Source organism: Sycon ciliatum, chromosome 1 (assembly GCF_964019385.1).
Source record: "Sycon ciliatum chromosome 1, ocSycCili1.1, whole genome shotgun sequence".
Lineage (NCBI taxonomy): Eukaryota > Metazoa > Porifera > Calcarea > Leucosolenida > Sycettidae > Sycon > Sycon ciliatum.
In genome coordinates, this window is record NC_088643.1 from 41,069,068 (window position 1) to 41,082,180 (window position 13,113).

The window sequence follows — 13,113 nt, forward strand, 5'->3', positions numbered from 1 at the left end:
TGAACTGTTATAGCACGAGCACAGGTGCTAGTTTGAGAATTCGGCGGACAGCACAAGAGCCTTGCCAAGTTTCACAGCTCAGCTCAGTTCGCTCTCAATACGCCACACTAACCGTGCTACTACTGTCAATGACAGGGTATGGTGGCACAATGCGCCTTTTGCACATTGTAGAAAAATCTGCTGGATGTACACCTGGCCTGTAGTGGGTGTCTGCTGTGTGCTATACATGTACACTTCACATCAAATTTCGCAAATTCTAGCTGGAAAACCAACACATTTCGCTATCTTCATCAGCCTGTACAGTTCTACAGTGAGTTTCAAAAATCCAGACCTCCAGACTTTTCAAATAATTCAAATTTGAGAAATTTCTCCTGGATATTGCTCAACACAAAACACAATGGCTGCTGAGCAAGATGACGTAGGGAGTACAGAATTTGAGCACTATGAGAATGGAGACTAAGTATGGAGACAGCTGTTACTAACCTGTGGTGTGACGTCCCAACCATCCTCTAGACAGACTAGTACTGGTGAACACTGCACGTCAACCAGGTCCACCACAGCACCGGCCAGGCGCATGATACATTGCAACTGTTATAGTGGTTCATAGAGCATGAGCACGCGTGCACAGACACAGACACACAGACACATACACACGCATGCATACACACGCACGCACACAGACACACGCACACACACACTCAAACGCACGCACGCACACACACGCACACGCACACACACACACTCACTCACATACATACAGAACACAAGAGAAACAATGAGACAATGAGAAGAAGCAAGAAAGTAGATCGACATAGCCAACCAGCTTCACCCAATGCTTGCAATGCCGGTCCCTTGCAGAGTTCAAACCTAGTTTGTAGATGAAGCATGTGCAGCAGGCAAACCCCTATATGCTTTCGTAAAGGTGGATCACGTTCTTAAGTAATGCCCAGCGTAATAGTATGTCGGGTACAACTCTAACATATCCAAGACCATTCTTGTCAAGACTTCTTGCTTCGTGAAATGATAGCACTGTCAGTTTGCTCCTCACAGGCCCGTGTCAATAGCAAAAGATCAGCTTACACCGTTTGTCTGATCATATCATTACGTTGAGAGAGACAGAGAGCGCGCACGAAAGAGAGAGAAAGAGTGTGTGTGTGTGTGCGTGCGTGCGTGCGTGTGTGTGTGTGTGTGTGTGTGTGTGATAGATATATAGATAGATAGATAGATAGATAGACAGATAGATAGATAGATAGATAGATAGATAGATAGATAGACAGATAGATAGATAGAGAGAGTGAGGATGAGAGAGCGTGAGTGAGACAGAGAGCATAACAGTTACCTGCTCCATCCAGCCGCTCTCCTCCACAGCACTGTAGAAATGACTAGACTCACTGCCTGCTTCTGGTGGCGCACACGCACGCACCAGCTTGCGGAAGCTGTGGCGGATGGCACGCACATCCGGACTCTCCACAGGCAAGAAAACAAGCTGCAAGCTGAGCATGGGGGCTAGTTCCTACGCATGATGACGACGACGGCGATGACAGCGACCACCACCACCCAATCACCATGACCGGCAGAACCAACACCAGCGACAAAAAAAATGATCAGTGAGTTTTTAAAATATCACAAAAAAAAACTACTGTATCCGCAAATTACAGTGGAACTTGTGCAAGCCAGCCCCAAGTGTAGACCGTCAGGTGGTTGGTCGCCTTACCCAGGTCAGGATCATATGAGTGTGTTTTACTGGTCTGCTATCATGTTCAGATGCAAGCAGCCCAGGCAGAAAGAAGCCAGCCATGACACGCTAGTGCATCAGTGTGTTGCTTCGAGCACCAGGTCATGTTGTGACATTAGAAGTTTTCCAGTTTCCACCCCTCTTCAAACTACTGGAGATATGAAATTAAATGTTGGATTCTAACAACTGACAGTGGGCTGTGTGACTGCAAAGTGCACTTTATTCCCGTAGCTATGCAGAAGACGTTACTTCAGTAACGTCTGGCGCTAGCCAGGGTCCACACAGCTTTAATTTGGTGTTTGTTTGTGTGTTTGTTTGTGTCACGCCTGGCGCTATCCGTATCTGACGGCAAAAAAGCATAGGATGTTATAAATTTTTCAATTCTCCTTTTTTCAGGCATATCCTGGGATTCGAACCCGCACTATCGCCCTACATGCATTCCCCCATACACTTCGCATTCATACCCATTCTTCCAAGTTGCGTTACGTTATTATCTTGCGTTTGAAAGCCCTATTTGAATATTGCGGGAAGCTGTATGTGGCCAGCTGTGTTTGATGGTACGGTACGGTACGGGAGACGGTGTCGTATTACCCTCGATCGTACCTGTCCCGTCCCTATCCCCTACCGTACCGTGCCATCAAAGACGGCTGGCCACAATGCATATAACTCAAATAGGGCTTTCAAATGCAAGATCACAATGTGAAACAACTTGGAAGAATTAGTATGTATGCGAAGTGCATCGGGGGATGAATGCAGGGCGCGCGATAGTGCGGGTTCGAATCCCAGGTTATGTCTAAAAAAAAGGAATTTTTTAAAGAATTTATAACATCCCTATGCTTTTTTTTTGTCTAGGTCATCAAGGCAAAAAAGCATAGCGTAGGGCCCTGAGCTTCCAAGCTCTCTCGTTTATCCCCCCCCCCCCCCCCCCACACACACACAGACACAGACACACACCAGAACACAACATCGCAGCCTAAGATGTCATGCATGCTACTCTTACCTCTGACAGTGGCTTGCTGCCTATAATGTAGAGAGGGCAAACATCGGACGGTGCCAAAACCGAGGAACTCGCCTCAGTGGCCTGAGTCAGGAGAGGCTCGCGGATCCTGTGTAGATGACCATAAGAGCGGTGACGCACACACAGTAGAAGTAACACAAGCACACAGCACAGAAGGAATACAGCAAACAGGGGTAATCAGTCATACGGATACATCAGAATACACGTATTGCAAGGGACTTGACAAACACGCCTTCAAGTGGTGGCACTAAAACAAAATACTTCAAAAATTAAATTTCTTAAATCCTAACAGTACTCCCATCAAAGAAAACCTCCCAAACTCGTCAAGCATACACATTCCCTTCATAGGGGTCATCTCAAAATCCCGAAACTTTCTTCCAAAAGAAGTTTCAAGCAGCAGCTACTGTATGCTCGGAGGGGGTGGTGGCCTGTTCGCTCTGAGTGCCAGTAAGAAAGTCAAACTGTGCACTGCACTGTGCGCAACAGTATGTGTATGGTGTTAAGTGCCTGTTCATATGGAGTAGGTAAAGGCTATACTATACGAACACGGTTCGTTTGGAGGAATGTTTGGCACTACAACAAATAGGTGCCGAAGATAGAAATCAATACAGAGTTTGATGAATTTCGTTTTAACTGCAAAAATGATGGGTGGGTCTATGGGTGGGAGCTGAGAAATACTAAAACCTTCTCGCTCTAAGAAAGAAAACAATTGGTAACCCATGAAGTGCATTGAATTGCCGGAAGAGGAAAGCAACAATACAAATTGCGTAGCCAAAGCAGATAATCAAGATCAATCTTTAAAATCAAATAATCAGTATGGCTTACATCAATCCGTCATCGCGCCCCCAACTCGACTGCATAGGCGACACGTCCTTGGCCGGAGCGGACGCCAACACTGTATGACAGACAACAGTCACAACACCCAAAACAACAAACCCCAAAGAGACTCCAGAGATTGCAGTGGTTTGGATACGGGGTGTGGCCTGGACATCTCTCTTTCTGCATAGTAATATGGGGGGAGGAGTTGGCAGAGGTCGCCCAAAAATGTCCTGGGTGAATACTGTATTGAGAAGTAAAGGTGAGGCTTCCTGTAGTATCATTCAATAGGCAAGTGTTTGGACCGACACTCATTCCCAGCACTCTGCTAACACTGAACACCAGTTTCATGTCGAGCTGAACAACGTTTTGGCAATTTTGCCATCATCAGGTCAACGTGATAAGCAGGCCAGGCAAAGGAGTAGCTATTTACATACATTGGCACACACACTTCCTGCTCTGCACAGCTGGCTGTATCAATACCTAATGGGTGCATTATATAGCTGCTCCTTTGCTGAGCAGTGAGCGTACTGTACACCATGGCCAGCATGATATCGGGCAGAATCACCAGATGTCTATCTGCAACAAGTACAGTCATGCAGAATGCTGTGTAGCAAAGCAAATAGAGCAAGGGTAGAGAGAACATGCTGCACACAGCCAGAGTTGATGGACTTCTCACCGGGGCGGGATGAGGTGCTGGGACTGACCACACTATCTAATGAATTGCCCTGCACGATCAGGAAACAGTGCACACAGGCAAGCAATGCCAACATACACGCATGCATGCACGCACGCACGCACACGCACACACACACACACAAACACACACACACACACACACACATTGAACATCAGCTTTCTTTACATTCTCTCCGGGAGCAATAATGTGCCACAAAGAAATCCTACTCATGCAAGAGCGTTAACCCTTTCACTGCCAGCTGACCACTTGAGGTGACAATGCACTCCCTACCACACATTGGCTGAGCTGTACTCATACACCCCTCCCTGTGCAGGAACCTTTTACCTCCAGCTCAAAACTCAAAAAGCCAACTTTCCCATGGATTTGTTGATACATCCTGTACGGATACACCTTTCCAAGTAAAGGTATACATGAACACTTTCGATGCAAAATGCTATACGTGCCCAGGGTTCTAGCCAAAATGCTATACGTGCCCAGGGTTCTAGCCAAAATGCTATACGTGCCCAGGGTTCTAGCCAAAATGCTATACGTGCCCAGGGTTCTAGCCAAAATGCTATACGTGCCCAGGGTTCTAGCCAAAATGCTATACGTGCCCAGGGTTCTAGCCAAAATGCTATACGTGCCCAGGGTTCTAGCCAAAATGCTATACGTGCCCAGGGTTCTAGCCAAAATGCTATACGTGCCCAGGGTTCTAGCCAAAATGCTATACGTGCCCAGGGTTCTAGCCAAAATGCTATACGTGCCCAGGGTTCTAGCCAAAATGCTATACGTGCCCAGGGTTCTAGCCAAAATGCTATACGTGCCCAGGGTTCTAGCCAAAATGCTATACGTGCCCAGGGTTCTAGCCAAAATGCTATACGTGCCCAGGGTTCTAGCCAAAATGCTATACGTGCCCAGGGTTCTAGCCAAAATGCTATACGTGCCCAGGGTTCTAGCCAAAATGCTATACGTGCCCAGGGTTCTAGCCAAAATGCTATACGTGCCCAGGGTTCTAGCCAAAATGCTATACGTGCCCAGGGTTCTAGCCAAAATGCTATACGTGCCCAGGGTTCTAGCCAAAATGCTATACGTGCCCAGGGTTCTAGCCAAAATGCTATACGTGCCCAGGGTTCTAGCCAAAATGCTATACGTGCCCAGGGTTCTAGCCAAAATGCTATACGTGCCCAGGGTTCCAGCCAAATGGGGCGCAGCCTCGTGGACCTATGGAAGAAGGGCCAGCGACATCTCGATCAGTTCCGGCTCGCGTGGAGAAACGAATATCTACTCAGCCTGCGAGAATCCCACTCGTCGTCCTTCAGGCAGTCAAGAACTCGCTGATCAATGTTCCTGAGGGCTGCGGATGTCGTCTTGATCAAGGATGAATTGCCTTGAGGCCACTGACACCTTGGACGAATCCAAAAAGTCCACACCAGCAGTGATGACAACACCCGCTCAGCCACCGTCGCCACTTCTGACAAACGTACTGCCGAGCGGCCAGTGAGTCTACTGTGTCCACTTGAGACCAGCAGTAACGTGAGTTCAGAATCCTCAGCCGCCACAGCTCAGCCGACTAGCGCACCCAGTGCAGTTGCACCGCCGAAGCGACCAAGTGTCGACGCTAGCAACGTGGTCAGTACAAGACCGACACAAGTCGATGTATGATACACCATTGGGTTCCTTGCATGAAACCCTACAACTTCAGCCGATGATGTCAAACCTTTGTGCACTTCAATGTTACACAAGACATCACAATTGTCTGCTCTGGCTGGCGGACTGTGTAGCTCTCTCGCTACTGTGCTGCTGTGTAATAATTCATATACATGTATCAAGCCAATACCTCTGCTAGCTAATATCTCTGTTACACTCAGGGAATTCGGCATAGGAAGACTTGTGGCTATACCATGTGATCACCTATTCCCAATTCCCCATTCCCTATTCCCTAACATGTTGTAACAGTAATAGTGGACACAGGTGGTAGATCTACTGACCCGACGTTGTGACAGCGGAATCACCGATGTGTTCCTGCGCCGTCGTGGACTGCAGCATAGCTTCAGATACGCAATCACATCAGCTGAAATCATATCTACAGCACAGAACAGAACACAGCAGCTACTGAGAATGCACTTAGAACTACACACCAGGTACAATAAACGCCCCCTGGAACCACACAACGATAGTGTGCTAGCAGGCTACAATGACATTGTGCTAGATACAAGGACAGTGTGCTAGCTACAAGCCGCAGGACATACAATCGTAACATTGTAGTCACAGTAGGCATTGCACATGTACAGTATGGGCTAACTCAGAACCATTGTTTCTCGATACGCTATGTACGGAGTGTATAGTATGGTATGTATGGTATGTATGGTATGTATGGTCAGAACCATTGTGGACACAACTACTCAGTATGCATTCGAAACACAGCCCTGTACTGTGGAGAAATCAGTTTCGGAGAGAGTTTCCAGCATGCAACCAGCCACTAGGCAACATACACACCCACACCCACACCCACACCCACACACCCACACCCACACGATGGCATGGGAGATATCATAGGTACATACTGTCTTGGGCAGACTTGGACTGTGACTTTGTTGACTTGGTTGGTGGACTGTCATCATTTATCCCAGTCCCAGTTACATCAAATCCGCTATCGGAACGACGACTAACAATGCCAGGCATATCCTTAGAACGTCGAAATGGTGCACCAGACCTACATACACAAATACACGCACAAACACACACACACACACACCACACGCACCCCCCCCCCCCACACACACACGCACGCACGCACGCACGCACACACACACACACACACACACGCACACACACACACGCGCACACACACACACAAGCACACACACAAGCACATGAGCGAGTGCAACTTTCATACGTAAATCTCTCTACGGATTTCCGTAGGAAAGCACTTTTCCTACGTTTCCTCCTACGTAGGACGTTTTGAAATATTCTTCTCACCATTCATTAGTTTGAGGGAGGTGCAAACGGCAATTTTTCTCATTTTCCGGACTTATCCATGGCAACGTCCAAGCCACGCCGAATACAAGGTCCACAACACGTGGAAAGCAAATGGAGAATGTGGTTTTTTCTTTCAGTCTGACTCGACCTTTGTTTTTATTTTGACACCACAGTCGTTTCCTTCTGGCCTCTACTCTTCGGCCATGGGTGCTGAAGTCATTGAGGTTGCCACACCAACAACGCCAGCAGAGCGCAAGATCCGTTACACACTCTCGTTTGTACAAGTGATATGGGTAGCTAGGCTGATGTGAATGGTGACTGGGCCTATGTATATACATGGCACATATACCTAAGAATGACAACACCATTGTCGGGACTGCGCCACACAGCCACGGGGAAGCGATCCTGCTGAAAGTGCTGTGCAACGCCAGTGACCTGCTCATCTGAACACGACGCTGGCACACACACTGTTGACGGGTAGCTGCAGTGAACCATGAGCAGACAGCAAACAGACACAACAAAGAAAAACACTGGATAACAAAACAAAACAAAACATTCACGGTTCATGCGAGACTCAGTCAGACTGAGTTATCCACATGCATAGGAACGCCACCACGCTCAAGAATCACTGGTTAACAAACAGACCAATATGACACCACATGCACCACAGGCAAAGCAATCGGATCAAGGCCAGACAAAGAACGCATTCGCCATTCTCTACAATGTCAACAAAGAACGGACATCACAGTTATACGTAATAGGTGTAGACTGGAGTTCACATGGGCATATGGACACATGTGTAGTACATGTGTGCTAGCAGACATCTTTCAGGTTCAATGCCAGAACAAGAACCAACAACTTACACACAGTTGGACAACACAGGTTTCACACATACACACACACGCACGCACGCACGCACACACACACACCCACACACCACACACACACACGCACGCACACACACACGCACACACACACACACACACACACAGTACAACTCATAAGTATACACAAAGCACAACGCACAACGCACATGGCAATACACACATACGAAGAGGGCAATACTCGAACACACATGCATACCGTAGAATCCCGCGGATAAGCCCACCCGCGTATAAGCCCATGCCCGCGCATAAGCCCAGGGTTTGTCCGAACATCACACAGCTTCATCGTACAAGCCCATGGGCCTAGGTCATACCGGGAGTCCATAAATTATGGACTCTTGGCCATACCATGTACATGTACATGTACGTAGTACATGCACATTATAGTTTTTTCGTACATTTCAGCACAATCATCGGTTGTTTTTGTTTGCACAGTGGTTTTCAGCAATGTCCTTCACACTTCCTTGATACTTTTCAACAGCACAACTTGGTGTCGGCGTATAAGCCCATGCCCGCGTATAAGCCCATGTTCTCGTATAAGCCCACCGAAATGTCCTTGTGAAACAGATAAGCCCATGGGCTTATCCGCGGGATTCTACGGTATGCCATGTAGGTCATGTCGACACAATAGCACGCTAATTGAGAGTATTGTTGGACATACGTGGTGCAAACACGGTACGTTCGGTTCACCAGCGACATGCGCCACTTGCCAGCCGTGTCACCTTTACTCAAGCCTGCCAGAAAAAAGATACATGCATGCACACACATCACACATACACACACACACACGTGTCAAGTAGAAATTTTCACAATATGGACTCTTCCTACCATGGTACAGCAGGTCTGCGCAGTTTACCAGTAGAGTATGGTAGACCCACTATGAGCACGGACTTGTACTTTTTCGTGAATCTTCAAAATTCGAATATTGGCCCATGGGCTAAAAAACGAACCTGTTTTACTGGATATTAATTTTTATCCCCAAACTGCATTATTCCGCGCATATAAGCCCATGGGCTTATATGCGCGGAATAACGGTAATAATCACAATGCATCGTACTTCCACAAAAAGAAGACCCCAAATACTTTTTCAACACAGCGTGGGTGGTCTTACATTTGCGCATTGTCCGCGATGGTAAAGTACTGCTGCCTCCCCCCCCCCCCATGGTATGGTTAATTTTTGGAGGAAATATAGTATACTACAGTCCATTCGCCAAATTGGGGCCCCTGATACACTGCAACTATGTGTCTGAAAAAAAGTTTTTTGCACATCGATCTTGAATAAGAATGAAGTGAGACTAGACTGTGAAAAACTATAGGCCCAGGTTTGGTGAATGGACCGTAGTATATGCACTATATCAGTGAATAAGTAGAATAGCATAACATGTACATGTACGGCATAGTATGACTACAGAGTAACAGTATTCCATGCCCATGATTGCACAGAACCACAGCCATCCCTAGCAGTATGGTAGCTAATCCATGCATGATCTTTGCAGGGGAGTGAAGTCCTGCCACCATCATTCCCACGCTCAAATCTACGCTAGATACACATACACACCGGATACACATACGCCCTCAGCGCCTCTCACCTGATACATCCAGTCTTAAACGGCCATATTCCTTATCCAGGCCGGAATCGGCATTGGCAACTGTCCACCTATCACCGCGTCGCATTACCTTTGGTGCAGAGTCAGCTGGTACAATAGATGAGTCCGGATCGTGTTTCAGTGATTGATTCCTGCACGAGCACAGGGGAGAGAGGGCAAAGAACAATGTGAGCACCATAGCTCAGTAAATAAGTGCTATCTATCATATGGGCCGCGATCAGCTAAAACATGTCTTTGGGGTTTCGTAAAAAAGTTGAGAAATGACGAAATGAAAAGAAATGTTTTTTCGAGCCCGTTCACTCTGCACTTCGTTCATGATGTGGAGATCATCTTCTCAAATTTTGATCAAACACTTGTTTGGCGGTCTAGTTCAAGTAGCTGGCGAGCAAAGACTGACAATGTTCGTATCTAGTGACACTAGAGCAGCTCGCAGGGCCAGACGATCGCTGTGCATGGCCCAGGTTTGGTCAGGTGTCAGCAAGTCTGTGGCGGCGGGTCTGCAGAGCGACGCTGACAATTTGCTGGGATCTCAGTGATGTTGATGTCGACAGCGAAGCTGAATCGTCCCCATCGTCTCCAGTAGCGAAGAGGCACAAGTTGTGGGCGAGTACATAATCATTAGGCGGCGAATCGGCTGCCTTACGACGTTACTTGCCATGCCTTTCAGCTCTCATGAGTCGTCTGACGCAGTCTCGAAAGCGCAGGCGACGATTGAAAGTGTCACTGCCAGAATCGAAAGAGTACGCAAGTGCAACGCCTCCCAGAGCATCGGGGTGCTTTCCAGGAAGAACTTGGGCCATGCCTTTGAACTGATGTCGTTGACATGCTCAAGTCTGTGTCAGCATCTTTAGTTCCGTTGTATTGTGCTCCGCCACAAAAGCCACTAAGTAATAGTTTGTCTCTTTGTGTCATACTGCGCGAAAACTGTCATTTTCTATTTCAAAGTGCATATTTTGAAAGCGGTGTTTGGAGCACTTGTAGACTACTTTTCTGCCCTGTATCACCTTCAAGAGGTCAAGTAAGGTCCCAAGAACTGTTTTCTGGAGGAAAACAAAATTTGAAAAATTTCACTCTAAGACATGTTTTAGCTGGTTGTGGCCCATATAATCTATACCTTGGTCACACATTTCAGTCAGTCTCTGTTGCATTGCGAAAGCTCTTTAGATGCTAGAGGGAATTCATACATTCACACCGCGGTTTGAGAACACGCTACTACGGAAGTCTGCACGGAACTCTCTCGCAGGCTATGTTCTTAGCTGTAACTGTACCTGTGCTGTAAACGATGGGAAGACGGCCTGTCTTTGCTGTAGCAGAAGAGGCGATCGGAAATCGACGGGAAACGCATCTGCTCCAGCAACACGATGATGCGATCAACCTCCATTGTGGAGACATTGGAACTGAAGCACAGTCGCATTACCTAATCAAGTCAACAACATGTGATACAAAACACAGAGTGTGCATGTCAGCAAATCTGCTGCTTCAAAGAAGACTTTCCATCGACATCTACACACCCCAAACCCACTTGAAGTACACGTACAGTCAAAATCACTTAAAATACATGTGTCCTGGTGCACGTGGACCAATTTGTACCAAAGTCAATTTACTGCTCCAGCTTCTACTTGCACCATACGTAAAGAGTGGGAAAAGACATCAAATATTCATTAGTTGAGGGAAGGGAAAAGGAAGAAGTCTGAAGAAAAAATTGACTGTCAAATCAGGGACCTTCGCTCGAGGCCAACGGTGCGCTAACCACTGAGCTATGGGGTAGCTGTCATCCCACCAGCGACCGTTCAACACTCTCTTCAGACACCAACACAGTACACTGCAACACAGTACACAGAGTATACGGTACCTGAAAGGTAGTGGACTGGACCAGGAGGCCATCACTGCCGAACGGTAAACCAGTCAGCGAGAGTTTCTTCGGCTGGAAAATGGCAGCCAGCGGCATGGTTCGCGTGATCATACCATCGCCAGCTGTAGCAACACAAAACAGAGATGACAGGGTGTGATGACTTGATATACACCAAACAAACTGTACACACGCCACTTCAAACTTGATAGCAATCATTTCTATGACTTTCACCATAAACTACTGAAAGTTACTACGGAGGTTTAGCATCATCAATTTCGCGTTTGAGGTTGGGGAAAAAATTTAGTTTGTGAAGCGGATTGCAAACTTTCACACTTTCGTTCGGAAAAGCAGTCGAAACATGAATCGCGGATTCATGTATGGACAGTCAGCATTTACTATGCTGTGCTGTCTGTACATATGTACGACCTGTCAACGTCATGCATGTGTGAATTCTGTTTGCTAATCCTCATCATAAAGTGAATTTCGTCACTGAGTTCGACTTTCATTGGAGTGCGAGCACGAACGCGGAATTCGTCAAGTAATCATCATGTTAACCCAAATCTGAGTTGGGGACACTCGAGGTACATCCCACTGTTTTCATATGACATTGTATCGTGCACAGCATGCAGTAATCCAGAACTACAGTCATGTGAACAAGTACACAGACTCACAGAGGGCATGCTCTGATCTTGACTACATTTATTTCTCTGAGGGAAAGTAATTATTGTAAACGGCAAAAGTCATGTTCCAATAGACCGATTGCGAATACATCATGCCGTACACGTCAGGATTCGGGCAGTGGTCGTGAAGGGTGTCAATTTTTCATTTTTCGCTTTCAGTCAAGGCATTTGGCATGAAGATAGCAATATTGTTGTCTCTGAAGTCTGCTTTTATTTCTTGCATCGTCGTTTTGCGTGGTTCTGCTTTCATCGAGGCATGCCTCACCACTGTTGTGTGCCGTTTTGTGCGAACAACAGTTCGAAATCAGATGGAGTGTCGTATTTTAGCTTTACCGACCGAGAAAAGAAGCCCGATGTATTTCAGAATTGGATTTCTGCTATTCGTCGAGATAATGGAGAGAACTTCTCAGTGAACTCGTCTACTCGTGTGTGTGGGGATCACTTCACTGAAGGAGACTTCCACACGGGTGGCAGGAAACAGAAACGCTCGTTAGAGCGACCGAGTCTTCGTTTACTGCCGAATGCTGTCCCTTCTGCTTTCAAGAATTTTCCTGCCCATTTGCAAGTCACAACACTGACACGCAAGGCACCTATGGATCGTTTTAGTGCACCTCCCCAGAAGCGTGCTAGAGGAGTTGTATCTGCCGGCTCTGCCACAGCTGCAGCCACCAGGCCACCAGCTGAGGATGATGCTGAGGATGATGAATCCGTTGATGATAGTGTGTTTCTTGACGACGAGGTCAATGTGGATGTTGATGGTGAACACGGCACCTGTGACTGTGTATTACACTGGAAGACCAAAGCTGTGGAGCTGCAGGAAGAGGTTGACAGACCTCAGGTCAAGCTGCAGCAGACAACTTTTT

The 13,113-nt window shown here is 47.1% G+C and overlaps 1 protein-coding gene across 3 annotated transcripts in view; it reads right to left on the reverse strand.

The window, feature by feature from the left end:
- LOC135826033 (myotubularin-related protein 13-like) overlaps nucleotides 1–13,113 on the reverse strand; it is a 68,884-nt gene that overhangs the window by 18,267 nt on the left and 37,504 nt on the right. For all 3 annotated transcript variants that reach the window (XM_065338678.1, XM_065338670.1, XM_065338687.1), the window contains 12 exons: nucleotides 11,571–11,692; nucleotides 10,987–11,135; nucleotides 9,701–9,849; nucleotides 8,773–8,845; nucleotides 7,577–7,708; nucleotides 6,813–6,961; nucleotides 6,237–6,331; nucleotides 4,249–4,297; nucleotides 3,579–3,648; nucleotides 2,736–2,841; nucleotides 1,340–1,513; nucleotides 484–588 (listed from right to left, as the gene is read on the reverse strand). In XM_065338678.1, coding sequence (XP_065194750.1) covers nucleotides 484–588; nucleotides 1,340–1,513; nucleotides 2,736–2,841; nucleotides 3,579–3,648; nucleotides 4,249–4,297; nucleotides 6,237–6,331; nucleotides 6,813–6,961; nucleotides 7,577–7,708; nucleotides 8,773–8,845; nucleotides 9,701–9,849; nucleotides 10,987–11,135; nucleotides 11,571–11,692 — 1,373 coding nt within the window. The remainder of the gene's footprint in view (nucleotides 1–483; nucleotides 589–1,339; nucleotides 1,514–2,735; nucleotides 2,842–3,578; nucleotides 3,649–4,248; nucleotides 4,298–6,236; nucleotides 6,332–6,812; nucleotides 6,962–7,576; nucleotides 7,709–8,772; nucleotides 8,846–9,700; nucleotides 9,850–10,986; nucleotides 11,136–11,570; nucleotides 11,693–13,113) is intronic.